This window comes from Staurois parvus, unplaced genomic scaffold (genome assembly GCF_062004578.1).
Source record: "Staurois parvus isolate SC_StPar_1 unplaced genomic scaffold, SC_StPar_1.0 ptg000599l, whole genome shotgun sequence".
NCBI classification, from domain to species: domain Eukaryota; kingdom Metazoa; phylum Chordata; class Amphibia; order Anura; family Ranidae; genus Staurois; species Staurois parvus.
Genome location: NW_028318395.1, coordinates 2017501 through 2031567, shown reverse-complemented (window position 1 = coordinate 2031567; position 14067 = coordinate 2017501). Strand labels below are relative to the sequence as shown.

Sequence of the window (14067 nt, the reverse complement as noted above, 5' to 3'; positions counted from 1 at the left end):
CATATGGGTGTACTGTGTAACATGCTCCAAAAGGTGAACTTATCCTTTATGGTTGTATACACCACATCAATAAGAACTGTCATGGTCTCTAAATCTGGTAGCCAAAGCAGTTGCCTCCAACTTCCCAGGCATAAAATCATCCACTAAGAATTAGTGAACTTCTAATCAGATTGAGCAGTGGTCTCTAAAAATTCTAAACAAAGGACCAGTTTACTGTCCTTCAGACTTTAGGGGGGCTGGACTGTGGCCAGTGGGAGTAAAAAATATCCTGTCATCAGTGGGAGTAAGCAATGTTCCATCTTTGGTATTAAGGAGAGGAATAGTGCCTCATTATTGGTGTCACCGGGGAAGAATAGTATACCATCACTGATGTCAGTGGCAAGATTTATGCCCTAAGTTTGGTGTCAGTGGGAGGAATATTGCCTCTTATCATTAGAAGGAATAGTGTCACTAAGGCTGGATAAGGGCAAGCAAAGGTCCACAGTTTGGATACCACCGAGACAAGAGTATCCAGGACAGAAGGCTCAGAATCAGCTACAGGTATGTTAGATAAGGAAGTATGCTTACAGCCTCTGCATTCAAAGTCAGTAATCAAATCTGCAATTTGGTCCATAAACTCCTGAACAACTGCAGAACACTGCTCCCTTGATAATTGCCAGGGGAGATATCACACCTGATGGAGCTAAGGAAGACTCTGAGGAGTGTATTGATTCAAGCAGGTGACAATGGTCAAGGCCATGAGTGTCAGATCCATGAAAAGGGGCATTGCAGACTGCCTTGGATCTGTTGCCTGATCATGAGCTGGAGTGGCCAAATACAAAGGAATGCTCTCCTTGCGCTTGAGATCCAACATGTTGCAATGCTTGACAGAATCAACTTAATTAAGAACAATGTGTTAAAACCTTGGGTGCCTACAGACTGGCTGCTAAAAGCAAGAGAAATTCATATGGCCAGGTGACCAGGTCACTTTAGGTATCAGCAAGGACTTACTGAGGTCTTCTTGAGAAGATGTGAGAATAGGAGCAATGGCAGGGAGATGCCACCATCATACTGGAAGGCCAGAACAGAGCAAAACATGCACAAGCACAAAACTGAAACTAGTAACGCAGCATTCATTTCCTTATCATTTAGCCCTTTCTTTTGAGATCATCAAAATAAAGAGGTAATAATGGCATCTAATGGTTTCCATAAATAAAGTAGCTCCTGATTCAGGCTGGTTGCTGTTTTTTGTTGCCAGTGTCTAAATCTTCTTATTGGTGGTAGTATAATACAATGTTTCTGAATCCTGTGTCCTTTAATGAGAAAGATATACAGTTTTATTTTCTCCAGCACCCCCTCCCCTTCACAGGAACCCTATATACAGCCATATATACCATTTTATTCTCACCAGACCTCCCTTTCACCAACAACAGCCTTATACACAGTTCTTTTCCCACATCAATGTCCACCCACAGTAGTTGTATACAGTTGTCTCTATCTGAGCAGTTTTAATGCCTCCACTGATTACAACTTTGTTTAATCATAGCTGGGCATAGCTATAATTATTATTTACAACACTGCTCTTCCCAAATCTACTTGGAACCTACTGATGGATGGTGGGACATATCTTCACCTGCACTTTGCTATATGTGTTTTGGGCCATAAGCCATGCCATAACTACAGGGAAAGTAGGGTATTGCTTTTTGGCATTTGGGCTCAGTGTTCAGAACTAGAAATACTTTTGGGAAGATATCCTGGAAGCATAGGAGTTTTTCCAGTCACCATGGGGACCCGGTGACCAATGTTTGTTCAGTTTTGCTGTAGAGGTTTATTCAATACTGTCAAAGCTGAAATGCTGTGCAGTAACTCATACCATCCAGACTGCATAGTGTCAGTGAAATTTCAATTGTTTCCAACTGGTCACTGTCAACTATTACAGTGTACATTCATTTTTTGCATAAATTTCAGATGGATAACATGGCAGGAGAGGAACAACCTAATATGATATGAAGTTGTGGTGAGATTGCCTACTTTTTGCAATTTAGATGGAATTTTAGAAATGTTTTCTTTCCAATATGCACAAAAATGTGGATGCATATGCTAAATGCCCGCATGATCAAAGAATCATAGAGCATTGCCTAATTTAGTACTAGCAATAGAGATTATAGATGATGCATATATACCACCCTGTTACTGTACAAACTGGCTGGAATGGCAGAAATGGACCCCAAACATCTTATATTTATGGGCTCCTTTACAGTGTCATAAATCAAAGCGGATATAACCAAATGCATAAGTTCTCTGCACTATAGAAATCAAATATTGCATTTATAAAAGCTGCACTATATGAACAATATAAAACATAATTTAACCCAGTACGTATTTACCAACATAATTTATATATATGCTGTTAGTATCAGTGCAAATCTTTGTACTTATTTAGCTTCTCGTAGTCGCTGCACTACAGAACTTACGGCTATCTACTGTATGTTTATTTGCCATGAGTTCAGCTTTAGGTATTATGGTATGCCAAAAAGTAGACTACATCTGAAATGTATACATCAGTTTGTTAAATGTTTTTTAGGGCTCTTAAAAGATTGGTGGGTTTCTTGTACAAACCTTACACAGCTTTCTTCACTGCTCCTTGAGAAAAAAAAATGAAGTGGAAATTTTTAATTTTATGTTACCAGAAAAAGAAGATTAAAACAGAACTCCAGGAATTCAGCCACTTTCAAAAATGTGCTGGCTTACTATGGTTTAAGTCCAGCAAGGTGCATGCCATCTCGTAGATGTATGTCTTTAATTTACAATTTACATTTATTATTGAGCACCAGGAGTACAGCTATCTCTATATTCCTAGCACTCCTATGCTCAAGCTGTGGGTCTCAGCTCCTGCACATCCCTTCTCTCCTCTTGCCCAATCACACAGTGCTTTATATTTTGTGAACCCATTCACAAAATATAAAGCCTTTTCAGAAAGGACAGTAGAGGGAAGGGGTGGGTAGAGTGGCTGCTGCATGAAAAAGCAGCATTGCTCTTTTTAGAGCACCAGGAGTAGGCGCTCAGTAAAACTGTCAGTTGTAAATAAAAGAGGTAAGTCCCACAGTGTGGCATGCACCTCGTTGAACTTAACCCATAGTAAGCTAGCACATTTTAGAGAGTGGCTGAATTCATGGTGTTAGGCTTTAAATAAATTATTGTGTAAAACAAAAATATTAGAAACAGATTAAAGATGAAGCTTCACAACTGTTCCATTAGTATAGTGTATTTTGAATACTCTCCTTGTTTGGAGGCCTTAGTAGACCATAGCAGACGTTGGGTTTTGCTAAATACTTTTCAAGCTGAAAATGTAAAAGAATCATGTTACGCTACACAAAAGAAGATGATCCTCATAAACATAAGTGTCTATACAAAAAACTAACATTGCCTATAGCAAACATATTCCTGTTTTTCATGCTTTAGGCCCAAAATTAAAAAAAATTAATTAGATTTGGGTGTAATATTTACTAGTCATTAGTGATCATACAAACCTCTTTTGCTTGCTTTCCTGGGTGTGGCTGTGGTGGTGGCTGCTGTTGCTGTGTTTGTTGTTGTTGCTGCTGCTGCTGCTGCTGTTGTTGCTGTTGCTGCTGTTGTTGCTGCTGCTGCTGTTGCTGTTGTTGCTGCTGTTGCTGCTGCTGCTGTTGCTGCTGCAAAAGCTGAAGATGTAACTGCTCTTGCTGTTTCTTGTAAAACTCTTGCAGTTGTTGCTGAATAAATCATTTTGACTTTAATAAATAAAGGCAAAAGTTGCATACATTACAAAAACCTACGTGTTGCTACTCTGAACTGGCTGTTGAATTATCCTTAACAATGATCTGAATTAAAAAAAAATACTGTAAGATGCATGTCTCCAATGTTGCCTAAACATTTATGCATATAATGCATGCAAATTACAGCCGTGTTATCAATTATCAAGTGACATAAAACAGGAACCAGCCAGTAAAAGCCTGGGGCCAAAGACAATTCACTGCTTCGCTAATTTTCTACTGTCAAGCTATCACGGCCAAAAAAGCACACTGTCAACAAAACAATACCTTATAGGTGAGCATAATATACTAGAAACTAAGCATAACTTTGGTAAAATATGTATAACGTAAATGTCTGTTGATATTTATCAGTAGTTCCTGGTTGACATTAAGGAGGAAACAGTGGGATTTCATTATGTTTTACATTGTATCACTTTAATACAGTGTTTCTAAACCCTTTTTATTTCCAGTCACAGTGACCTTGAAAAGTATTTTCAGTCTCGATTCACCACAGTCTAAGACTTGGTTCACATTACTGCGTGTAGGGAACACGTGCAAAATCCTCGTTCCCGAAAAGCAGACAAATACACTGCATCTTAGCAGTCATGCCATTAATTTTTAATGCCATCCCCACACATTGGCAAATATGGAGCAAATTTGCACGCTCCAAATCAGTGTGGTGTTATTTAAAAAAAAAGGTTAGGGAGATCTTTTTCTGCATTTTTGTGGGTAGAGTCACCTATTGAAATGAATGGGATACCCTACATGCAGCCAAATAGATATACACAAGGGCTGGTTCACACGTGAGGTTAAGAGATGGTAAAACCACATGGTTAAGCTGCATTTTTAACACCCCTCAACTTCTGCCCCCTATGCTGCAGAGGCAGGAGCCAGGGTCATACACATGATGTGGCCACAGCAAAAGTATACCCCCAGGTGAATGGGGTCACCCCACAACCGTGTGCATTGCATGCAGTTGTGGCATTGTGGTGCTGCATTTAGGAGTTTATAACGGGCAGTATGGAGGCAACATATCTCCTCTTCACTGCCTGTCAAATGCTTCTGAAAAGCAATCAGAGCATGGATCACTTTTTAGAGGAACATAAATCCTTACTACTATTGTGAACAAGCCCTAAAACAAAATTTTACCTACAGGATTAGGGGTCAAGATTAAAAGTAGCACACGCACATAAGCATATAACCATACATACACACATATATACATAAACCCACATACACACACACACAAATACATACATACACACACATATAGCCTTTTTAAAAACTGCAGTACTGTACCTGCACCCACACTGCCGTGTACTGCACTGCAGGGGGAGGTGGAGCAGATCAGGAGTCAGTAAGACACCTCCCCCTTCCTCTGCTCTGTATGTTACTGTTCTGATCGATGCTCCCACTGTGTACAGTTATACAAAGCATGTACAATTGTACACGATCTAAAGTACCAACACACAAGCATTTTCTATCAGCAACAATCACTTCTTCAGATTTTTAATTCTGGCATTCACTAAAAACAAATGTCAGGTAATTTCTACACAAGGAGTCTGGGTGTTGCCTACCTATCTTTCCTTAATAAACTAAAAACCAATGGCTTTTTAGTAAAAAAAAAAAACAAATCTCCAGTACTATGGATCAACACACAAGGCGCTGAACACTAATATTATGAAATTGATCTATGTCCATACATAGTCAAACTGTCAGATGATTGTATTGGAATTATTTGGAACAGATAAATTCTGTCCATGAATAGATAACTATAGGACTAATATCACCTTATCAGATAAGGAAGTAAAAAAATCTGAAATATGTTGGATATCAAATATAGATCTGCAAATGGAGAGCAGTTACAGATGTCATAATTGAATATACAGCAGCACACCCTGCTATAACTATAAATATTTCATTGTTTCAAGCAACCAAATTCATGAAGTGATGAATTATGGCAATATATAACTTATTTTCCAAAATACTTATCATAAACCTAAATTCTGATAAAGGATCTCTAAATTTTTTCAGGGCTATCATAGCAAAAAAAGCAGGTGGCCTAATCTGTCTTCTGCTATTTTCTTATATATGTCTGACAGAATGATATATAAAGGACAAATTTAATTTTGAATCAAAAATGTTTCTATTTAAACAATGTCTGAGCAAAAGTGGGTGCATTTGAACCCCCCCACCAATCAGCTGTTTTACCTAGGATTTCAAAGCATCCCTTAAAGCCCATTAGCTTCTTTCTGCTGCTCTCTGAAATCACTGGCTGTCCACAATCTAAAATAGCCAGAATTGATAGATGCTAGTAGCTATAGAACCATTTGGAAGCTCTGGCAAAATAGCAGAGCAGCAGGAGGCTCAAATGGGACAATCCTGGTGACCAGCAATGGGGAAGGTGGGGCAAGCATAGAGGTTTTCCACTTTCTCTTTGAAAACCTCTTTAACCCTTTCACTGCCAGGTCCGTACAATGTTTGCAGCTACTGGGATTGTGTATAAAACTGACAAACAGACTCATGCCTGTCAGGTGGAAGCAGTCGGGTGGCTGTGCTGCTGACCGATTGCTTCCACACACTCCGGTAATGGTGCCCACCCCGCATGTATTACAGGCTCTGCTTGCCCATCTACATGCCCCAGGCAGACATGGCGGATGCCGGTGGGTGGAGGGGAGAGTTCTCCCCTTCTTGCTGTGACCCGGAAAACGATGTCTATGACATCACTTCTGGGTCACCCTGTCGCTTCCCCCGCCTAAAATTGCCAGGGAGGAATGTATTGCAATGCGATTTGCATTGCATTACATATAATGGAGCCCAGAGGAGACATGCAGGGTCTTTTAGACCCTGGATGTCTCATTAAAGAAGCTGTCACCTAAAAATCATCACATTGTGTGTCCCCTATGCGATAAAAAAAATTAAGCAAAAAAAAAATTTATTGCAAAAAAATAAAGTTACACCCAAGCACATAACATCTCCCCCAAAAATAAATTTTGAGGCTCCCCACCCCCACATATACGCACGTATGTACCTAAATGCATGCATCAGGGGTGCTTATGCGTGAAATCGTTGATTACGATACACTTTACATATCGCCGCACAAGCCGGAGTCAGAACAATGATTCTAGCACAAGACCTCCTCCGTAACACTAAACTGATGACCTGTAGGGGCTTTTGAAACGTTGCCTATAGAAAATATAGGGTACTGAAGTTTGTTGCCACTGGTGCACACAAATTTAAGGTTTGACATGTTGGGTATCTATTTACTCAGTGCAAATTTGTCTTATATTTTAAAAATATTTGGGAAATTTATTGTGTTTGTGTGCCCTTAAATTCAATTTAGTGTGTTTTTACTGAAATGTTGTGTTTCTTAGACTTTTGCGGTAATATCATACCGGACATAAAAAATTGGAACTTTAGGCAAACATATGCCTTCTCTCTGTATGACAACTTTTTCCATAAAATGTTTTTTTTTAGACAAAAAAAAATTTGGAACTACCACTATTTTGTTCTCTAGGGTGTCTGCTTTCAGAAAATATATAATGTTTGGGGGTTTTGTGTAATCTTCATGCCTAAAATGATTTTTTTAAACAAGCAAAAAATTCAAAAATGGCTCTGGTAGCAAAAGGGTTAAACTCCTATAGCTTAACCTATATAACCAAAGTGAACAGAATAAAATAAAGTAACAATAGGCAGGCAACACTTTGACTTATCTGCTGCAGCTTTACAGTGGGGATAAAAAAAAAGTGCAAATCAGAATTAATTGTTTTGTATTACATACAAAAATTGAGCTTTGGCCCAAGTTTTCTGTATACATGCAGCTCAGGAGATCCAGAACATCCCCATTCCTGTTATTAACAATAGTGTTTAACTGTTTGGTTTAATAGTGTCAGCACAAATATATACACTTTTATGTGTCACAAATAGACCCTCACTGTAATCTTTACAGGGAAAAATCTACTGAATTGTAGTTCAACCACTTGACTTTTTACTGCATATAAATTCACTCCTCATAAATCTTTGCCATAGCACTTTTCTTTAACATAAAAAACAGATCTATTATGTTTCCACTTAATACAAAAGGCTGGAAATTTTTCCTATTTGCCTTCACCTAACTATGACTAAAACAAGCAGTAACGTGTTATATATCATAAAACAACAATCTTCTGCAACTCACTTTGACACTTTGTATGCTTTGACAAGTCTAGAAATGTAATGTTCTGTTTCAGATGACAATGTAAACAATCACCTGACAGCATATTATTTTTCTGCGTGTGATATACACTGCTATAAAAGGTGAAGATGAGATAAACATGACAGAGAGCTTATGCAATCCTAACATTCAAACACCCAGGAAAAATTAACTGTTGAAGGAAGGTAACCAACATTACCTGCTGTAACATAACGGCTTGCTGCTGCTGGAGGAGTGCCTGGAGCTGCTGAGGAGACAGTACTTGCTGCTGAAGTATCTGTTGCATCTGCTGAGGGGTGATCACCTGGGGAGTCATCATGGCCACTGAAACAGGCACCTGCCATAAAGGAAAGGAAACATCACAGCTAAGCTGAGTTGAAAGGCATTGATTGCTTATGGCTGCAATGATTTCATTGACATTGATTATACTCTTCGCTGCTGCGCTGCTCAGCTTCAGTGTATGTATATGTCATGCTCCGACAGGAAGACACTTATTCTACATAATTATTAGAGAGCAGTTTAAAAAGGTTGTAAAGTGTATTCATTTTCTTAGACTGTCTCAATAATACTTCAGAAGCTGAGCAGGAGACCACAACCCTCCTGTACTGCTGAACTACAGGGCAAACTGCCTATTTGTAAGTAGGAAACAATTGCCATAGAAATATCATTTACATTATCTAAACACCGGCAGCATGTACTGATATAACCAAAAGAGAGAACAAGAAGGGAGCCACAATGGGCCTTCAATATCACATGCATATTCATAAAAGAACAAACATTTTCAGGCATTTTTACCGCCATTAATTTTTGTGTTGCAATTTTAACACCTGATTCATAAAACTTTTCATGAGGTGAGCAAATGAAATGTTGGGCTTTTCATTTGTCCACTTACACAGTCTAGCATCTGTTTTAAGTTATAGGAGCACTGTTAGACTAAAGTCTCGTTTTGGACAGAGTGAAGAAGGATTAAAACACCTTTAAGTTTTCTATTGGTGCCTGTGCCCTTGTTAGGGATATCCATACTCTCTACTTGACATGTTTACCATTATTACAAGTGAAAATAGAGGAAAATCCCAAATATTTGGTTGTCACCAGAACAATAGGTGGGAAATCTTCCAATGGAGACACTAGTTCTGGTGACCCTGGTGGCAACCTCATGTTAGGAAAAATGTTACAAAATGTTGCAAACTTACTGTTTTGGCTATGGGACAGGAATGAAGGAGAGTCTACTCAATGGGACACAGATCGTAAAATAATGACAGGGATTATCACCTCCCATTACTCCTTCCAAAATGAAAACGAAAAATGACTTTAGTTCTACTTTAAAATATACAGAACTCAAACATGTGCACCCCCTTCCCACAAAATAAACAAGAATGGCAACCCTCTCAAAGAACTTGTGTCTGAAGTTGACAACCACTGGCCTTTTGGTGCCCTCAATGCCCAAAAGGTGGGCACCTCATGGAGGACAGCTAATTTAAAACCCTGTGCCCAGATTTTTACTGCACACAGAAAACCTCAGCACTCCATCTAATGGTTAGAGACATAGGTTGAGGGGTTTCAGGAAGAAAAACAGCTTGGAGTAGGGTACGAATGAATGAAGACTATGGGGGTTTTATTTTTACAGCGCAAAAAAAAGATGATCAGACTTCTTTTTTCTAAAACAGTTTTGTGCCATACATGAATGGGAAGAGAATCTGAAGGAACCCATTAACCAAACAACAGAGAAAGGGTTATAAGCAACTGGCCACCAATGTAGGTAAGTTGGTTGCACACACCCACTCAATGCCAGTAACCTTCGTGCTGCCAAAAAAGCATGTCTATCAGCATTTCAGTGAATAAGACAAGGGATACAGGTTTATTTTATACTTTTATTTTAGGGGCTGCCTCCATAAATAACACACCAGGAATTTGGGTGGGTAATACAATGATGGGAAAAGAGATGTGTCAGACTGATAGCCCAGGGAGGAACTTGTAATGACCCATCACAGTGAAAAAGGGTGGTCTGTTCCAGTGAGAGGTGAAGTGTAAGTCTTGGAATTGGCCATAGGCGTTCAAAAACAGGGTTGTGGGTTTGGTTCAAGCACACATTTCCCATTTATCAAACTTCCTTAGCCTGCTCAAATAGGCCTCTATATTACAAACAGAGCACAAATGGGCAGCACATGCTGAGGAAGAGCTCACCCTATAAGGAACCACAATAATCAGAAACCATGTCAGCACTAGAATGATTATTTTAATAATGGTCATTTTGATTAACTATATTGGCCATATGCTCTGTAATGTACAGATGTAGTTACATTTTTAAATGAGCTTTATACGTTTATGACTAAATCTACTAGTTACCAAAACAATACACTTTATTGAAAAGGGCAACTTTCATTTAGTAGCAGCAACAGTTTTCAGAACCCAAGTGCAGGCCCACAGTCCCCCTTTCTGCAGTTCTAGCTGCCGGAGACCTCAGTGCTCATTACTTCAAGTACTTTACTTTCCCCCTACATTGCTGCTTAGCATTAATACTAGAAATATCACTGACCATAAAGATACTCAAAAGGCTTTACACATGTCTACACATAACAGATTTTCATAGTGCAATAAATGTATTTAAGAAAAAATAATTCTTCACAAAGCTGAAGAAATCTGAATGCCAATGCTATTTGTTGAAGGTAAGTAAAAAAAAGGGGTCTCGGTGTGGACCAAATAGTCCATTCAGACTGGGGCAGAAACTCACTAAAATTATTGCAACATTTATTAAATACAGTTCATTTACATACATTCATCAAATTACAGACAAGCAATTTAATTACCATATAAAGCTGACGTCTGGCTAGGCATGGATACAACATAGAACAAACGGAAAAACTATAGCCTATCCATCAATGTAATTAAGTGTTTCTGATAATATAAATGTTTGGTTAAAAAGCACAGAAGACATGTTTATATCTGAAGGGGCACAAGGATATGCATAAAGCAGAAAAAAATGCACGGAACATAAAAACTCTTGAACACAATTACAAAATATAAAACCCCAAAACTATATTCACATTTTAAGCCTGCACTATACATTGATCCAAAGGATAAAAGTGTTGAAGACATAGCTTACATTTGCAGTGATCCACAGATACTGAGATCTTGTACAAACATTATGTCATTACTTCAAAAATGCACTGAAAGCCTTGTTAACGTATGATAGCTGATTTACGTAAAAAAGATAAAAGTGATATAATAATAAGCCCAACTTACAGTTAAATGCCTAGTGATGCTTAAGCATTCTGTTGCCAAAATGAAGCATCTGTTTACAGCACTGTGTTCTAATCCAACTCAGATAAAGAGAATACAGCAGTGAGCTGGACAAATCTGTTCCGGTTATTTATGAAAGGCAGAACAGCTTTCCTCACATGACAAGCAGAGAAACAAACAGGACTCTTTGGATAGCAGCTACTATGACCTTTACTAATTAAGAGTTAAAAACTGTGGTCATCAAAGCACATGCACATCCATCGAAGGTCAGTAAAAATGTGAAATGTCTTGATATACAATTAGATTAATACTGTAAAAAAACTAATACTAATAAAACAGATATAAATGCATTCAAATATTTAATGAAACAAAGGACAGAGCATATAGCAGTAAAGTTTCATTAATGTATTTATATAGGTGACAACCTCTTACTCGAGCTAGCCATTTGGTATATAATAATTTTATCATAATTTGCATCTCTATTGTACAAGCTGATAGCTCTATGTTATACAAAAGAAATAACACAAATGTAACGGTTTAAAGAAAATAAGTAGGACCACGTTTGACTGTGTGAAGCTTAGCATGCATCAGTAAAATGCATGTTACCAACTTTTAGTAACTTACATTAATTTCAGTCTATTCTAGCACATTATGGCACTAAACTTTAAACATGTTCCTTTCTTGGTGCCCTTCACTGGCCCTCTGCATAAGGGGCTGCCCTCCAAACCTGGCTACTTCTTTGGGTCATACCTGGTTCAACTCATGAGTTTTTCTTGTTCCGTTTATATTTTGGTTACCTGGGTTGTAACAGGCAATGATGGCCCCACTATGGAAGGTTGGGGCCATGTGTTATGTATTTGGGGGGGTCTCCTCATGTTTCTTAGGCCCTGATGAGCTTTGCTTTTTGTTTAGGTAATATTGTGTATGTAGGGCCATATGAAGCTGTTCTATTTGTCTTTTTCCTTTGACTCTGTACATTGGTTGGAAACCTCAATAAAACATATACTTAAAAAAAAACTTTATAAACTTTTTAAAATTCCATCTATTTTCTTCATAGGAGTATGATAAGGAGCAAGCAAACAAGCTGAGGTTTCGGAGAGGGACAAAAAGTATTCATTCTTACCATAGTATCTGATAATACAATAAATTAAAGCCACCTTCACTTTGATCTACATTAGTATTTGCCTTTAGCATTTGGACTTTTCAACAGTTCACAGTGGTGCAATTTTAAGTTAACAAGGAAATGTTTTTTTTTTTTTGTCATTTGATTTACATAACACAACAGCACAGCAATAACAACACAGCTGGTCCAAGTAAATGTAATATTTTATTTATACGTGGTTCCCAGTGGGTTAATCAGCTCCTGGCTAAACTCTAACGGGTAGATCTCTCTTCCATAATTCCCAACTGTTTTTGTGACCACCTGATAGTTGTGGGTGTTCAAATGAAACAGGGACCTGGGACCCCCTGTCAATCACAGCCGGTGAGCCAATGAGAAGAGAGAGGGGCAGGGCCGAGCCGCGGCTCCATATGTGAATGGACACATGAAGCAGCGGGTGCCCCATAGCAAGCTTCTTGCTGTGGAGCACCCGACAGGAGGGAGGGGACAGGAGCGCTGTTGGGGGACCCAAGAAGAGGAGGATTCGGGCTGCTTTGTGCAAAACCACTGCACACAGCAGGTGAGCATAGACATGTTTGTTATTTTTAGAAAAAAACGGTAAGCCTTTAGTATCGCTTTAACTGTACATTATCAACGAAAAAATTAAATCTCAGGTTTTCAAGAGCTCCAATCTTTCCTTTTAAATTTCTGCATTGTTTTTATTGTGTGGGCTGCAAATGTTTGCACCTCAGAGTCATTTGCTATAAGACCAACTCTGGCTGCAAGACTTTGGAGCAAGTCTCTCCCAGCTTTGAACATCTTGCAATGAACATCATGCAATGTTTGCCCCCCCCCCCTTTTTTTTTTGTAGCAAAATTGCCCTGGCTTTTTTGTTTGGATGGGTGGATGGGGGCTGTTGAAAAGCATTTTTTAAATCTTCCCATGGGTATTCTTTTAGAATGATGTTTGTCTGGGCCTTTCTAACATATTCAGGTTCTAAACATCCCCATTTTAGCTTTGGCTATGTGCTAAGTTTTGCTATACTGCTAGAAGGTGAACATCCTGGCAGTTTCAGACTGCAATGTCCTGCATTTGTCTCCATCTATTTTTTCCTTGATTCCTAACTAGTTTCTATGTAGTTGCTGCCATTAAAATATGCTAACTACAAAATTATGGTACTGCTATGCTCAAGCATTTTTGCACTAAGAAGACAATGTTTTACTTTTTTTACATTTATCTAAAGGCATGTTAGGCACCGCAAACTCTGTTCTGATATGAGCAGATATCTGATATTTGCTCTGAGTTTTTTTTTTCCTGGCATGTGATTGCTTCTCATCACTGTTTTAATGGAGGGTTTCTCCACCTAAGTAGTGCAGTACTGCCTTGTTCCAATGAAACTTCAGTCTACCATTAGAAATGTACCACAAATCTATGCCTGAGAAAGAGACTGGTTGATGAAAATTAGCACAAACAAAAGGAAAATGATCCTATTCAGTTAGTCTTTATTATTTTTGTAAATCAAAGAAAACCATCAAGTGTTCAAGGGACAGAATCATTTCCTGAAAACCACAGTTCACTGCTGCTGTTTAAGACTCTACAACAATTAGATACTTTCATTTAATTAGTTTAATATTCCTGAGTGCTAATTACGTAATGAAAAGATATTTACTGGAAGCAAACCGCAAGCAGTGATCATTGTTTCTACGAGCTAGGTCTTCTGTTACACGTAGATGACTTAGCTAAAATTACATTCTGCTTGCAAACGTTAA

The 14067-nt window shown here is 38.5% G+C and overlaps 1 protein-coding gene across 12 annotated transcripts in view; it reads right to left on the bottom strand.

The window, feature by feature from the left end:
• FOXP2 (forkhead box P2) overlaps positions 1-14067 on the bottom strand; it is a 300141-nt gene that overhangs the window by 132016 nt on the left and 154058 nt on the right. For 9 of the 12 annotated variants that reach the window (XM_089692669.1, XM_089692677.1, XM_089692670.1 and 6 more), the window contains exons 4-5: positions 8159-8296; positions 3510-3728 (exon numbers count right to left, since the gene is read on the bottom strand). In XM_089692669.1, coding sequence (XP_089548795.1) covers positions 3510-3728; positions 8159-8296 — 357 coding nt within the window. The remainder of the gene's footprint in view (positions 1-3509; positions 3729-8158; positions 8297-14067) is intronic. The other 3 variants (XM_089692672.1, XM_089692678.1, XM_089692671.1) reach the window with 2 other exon arrangements.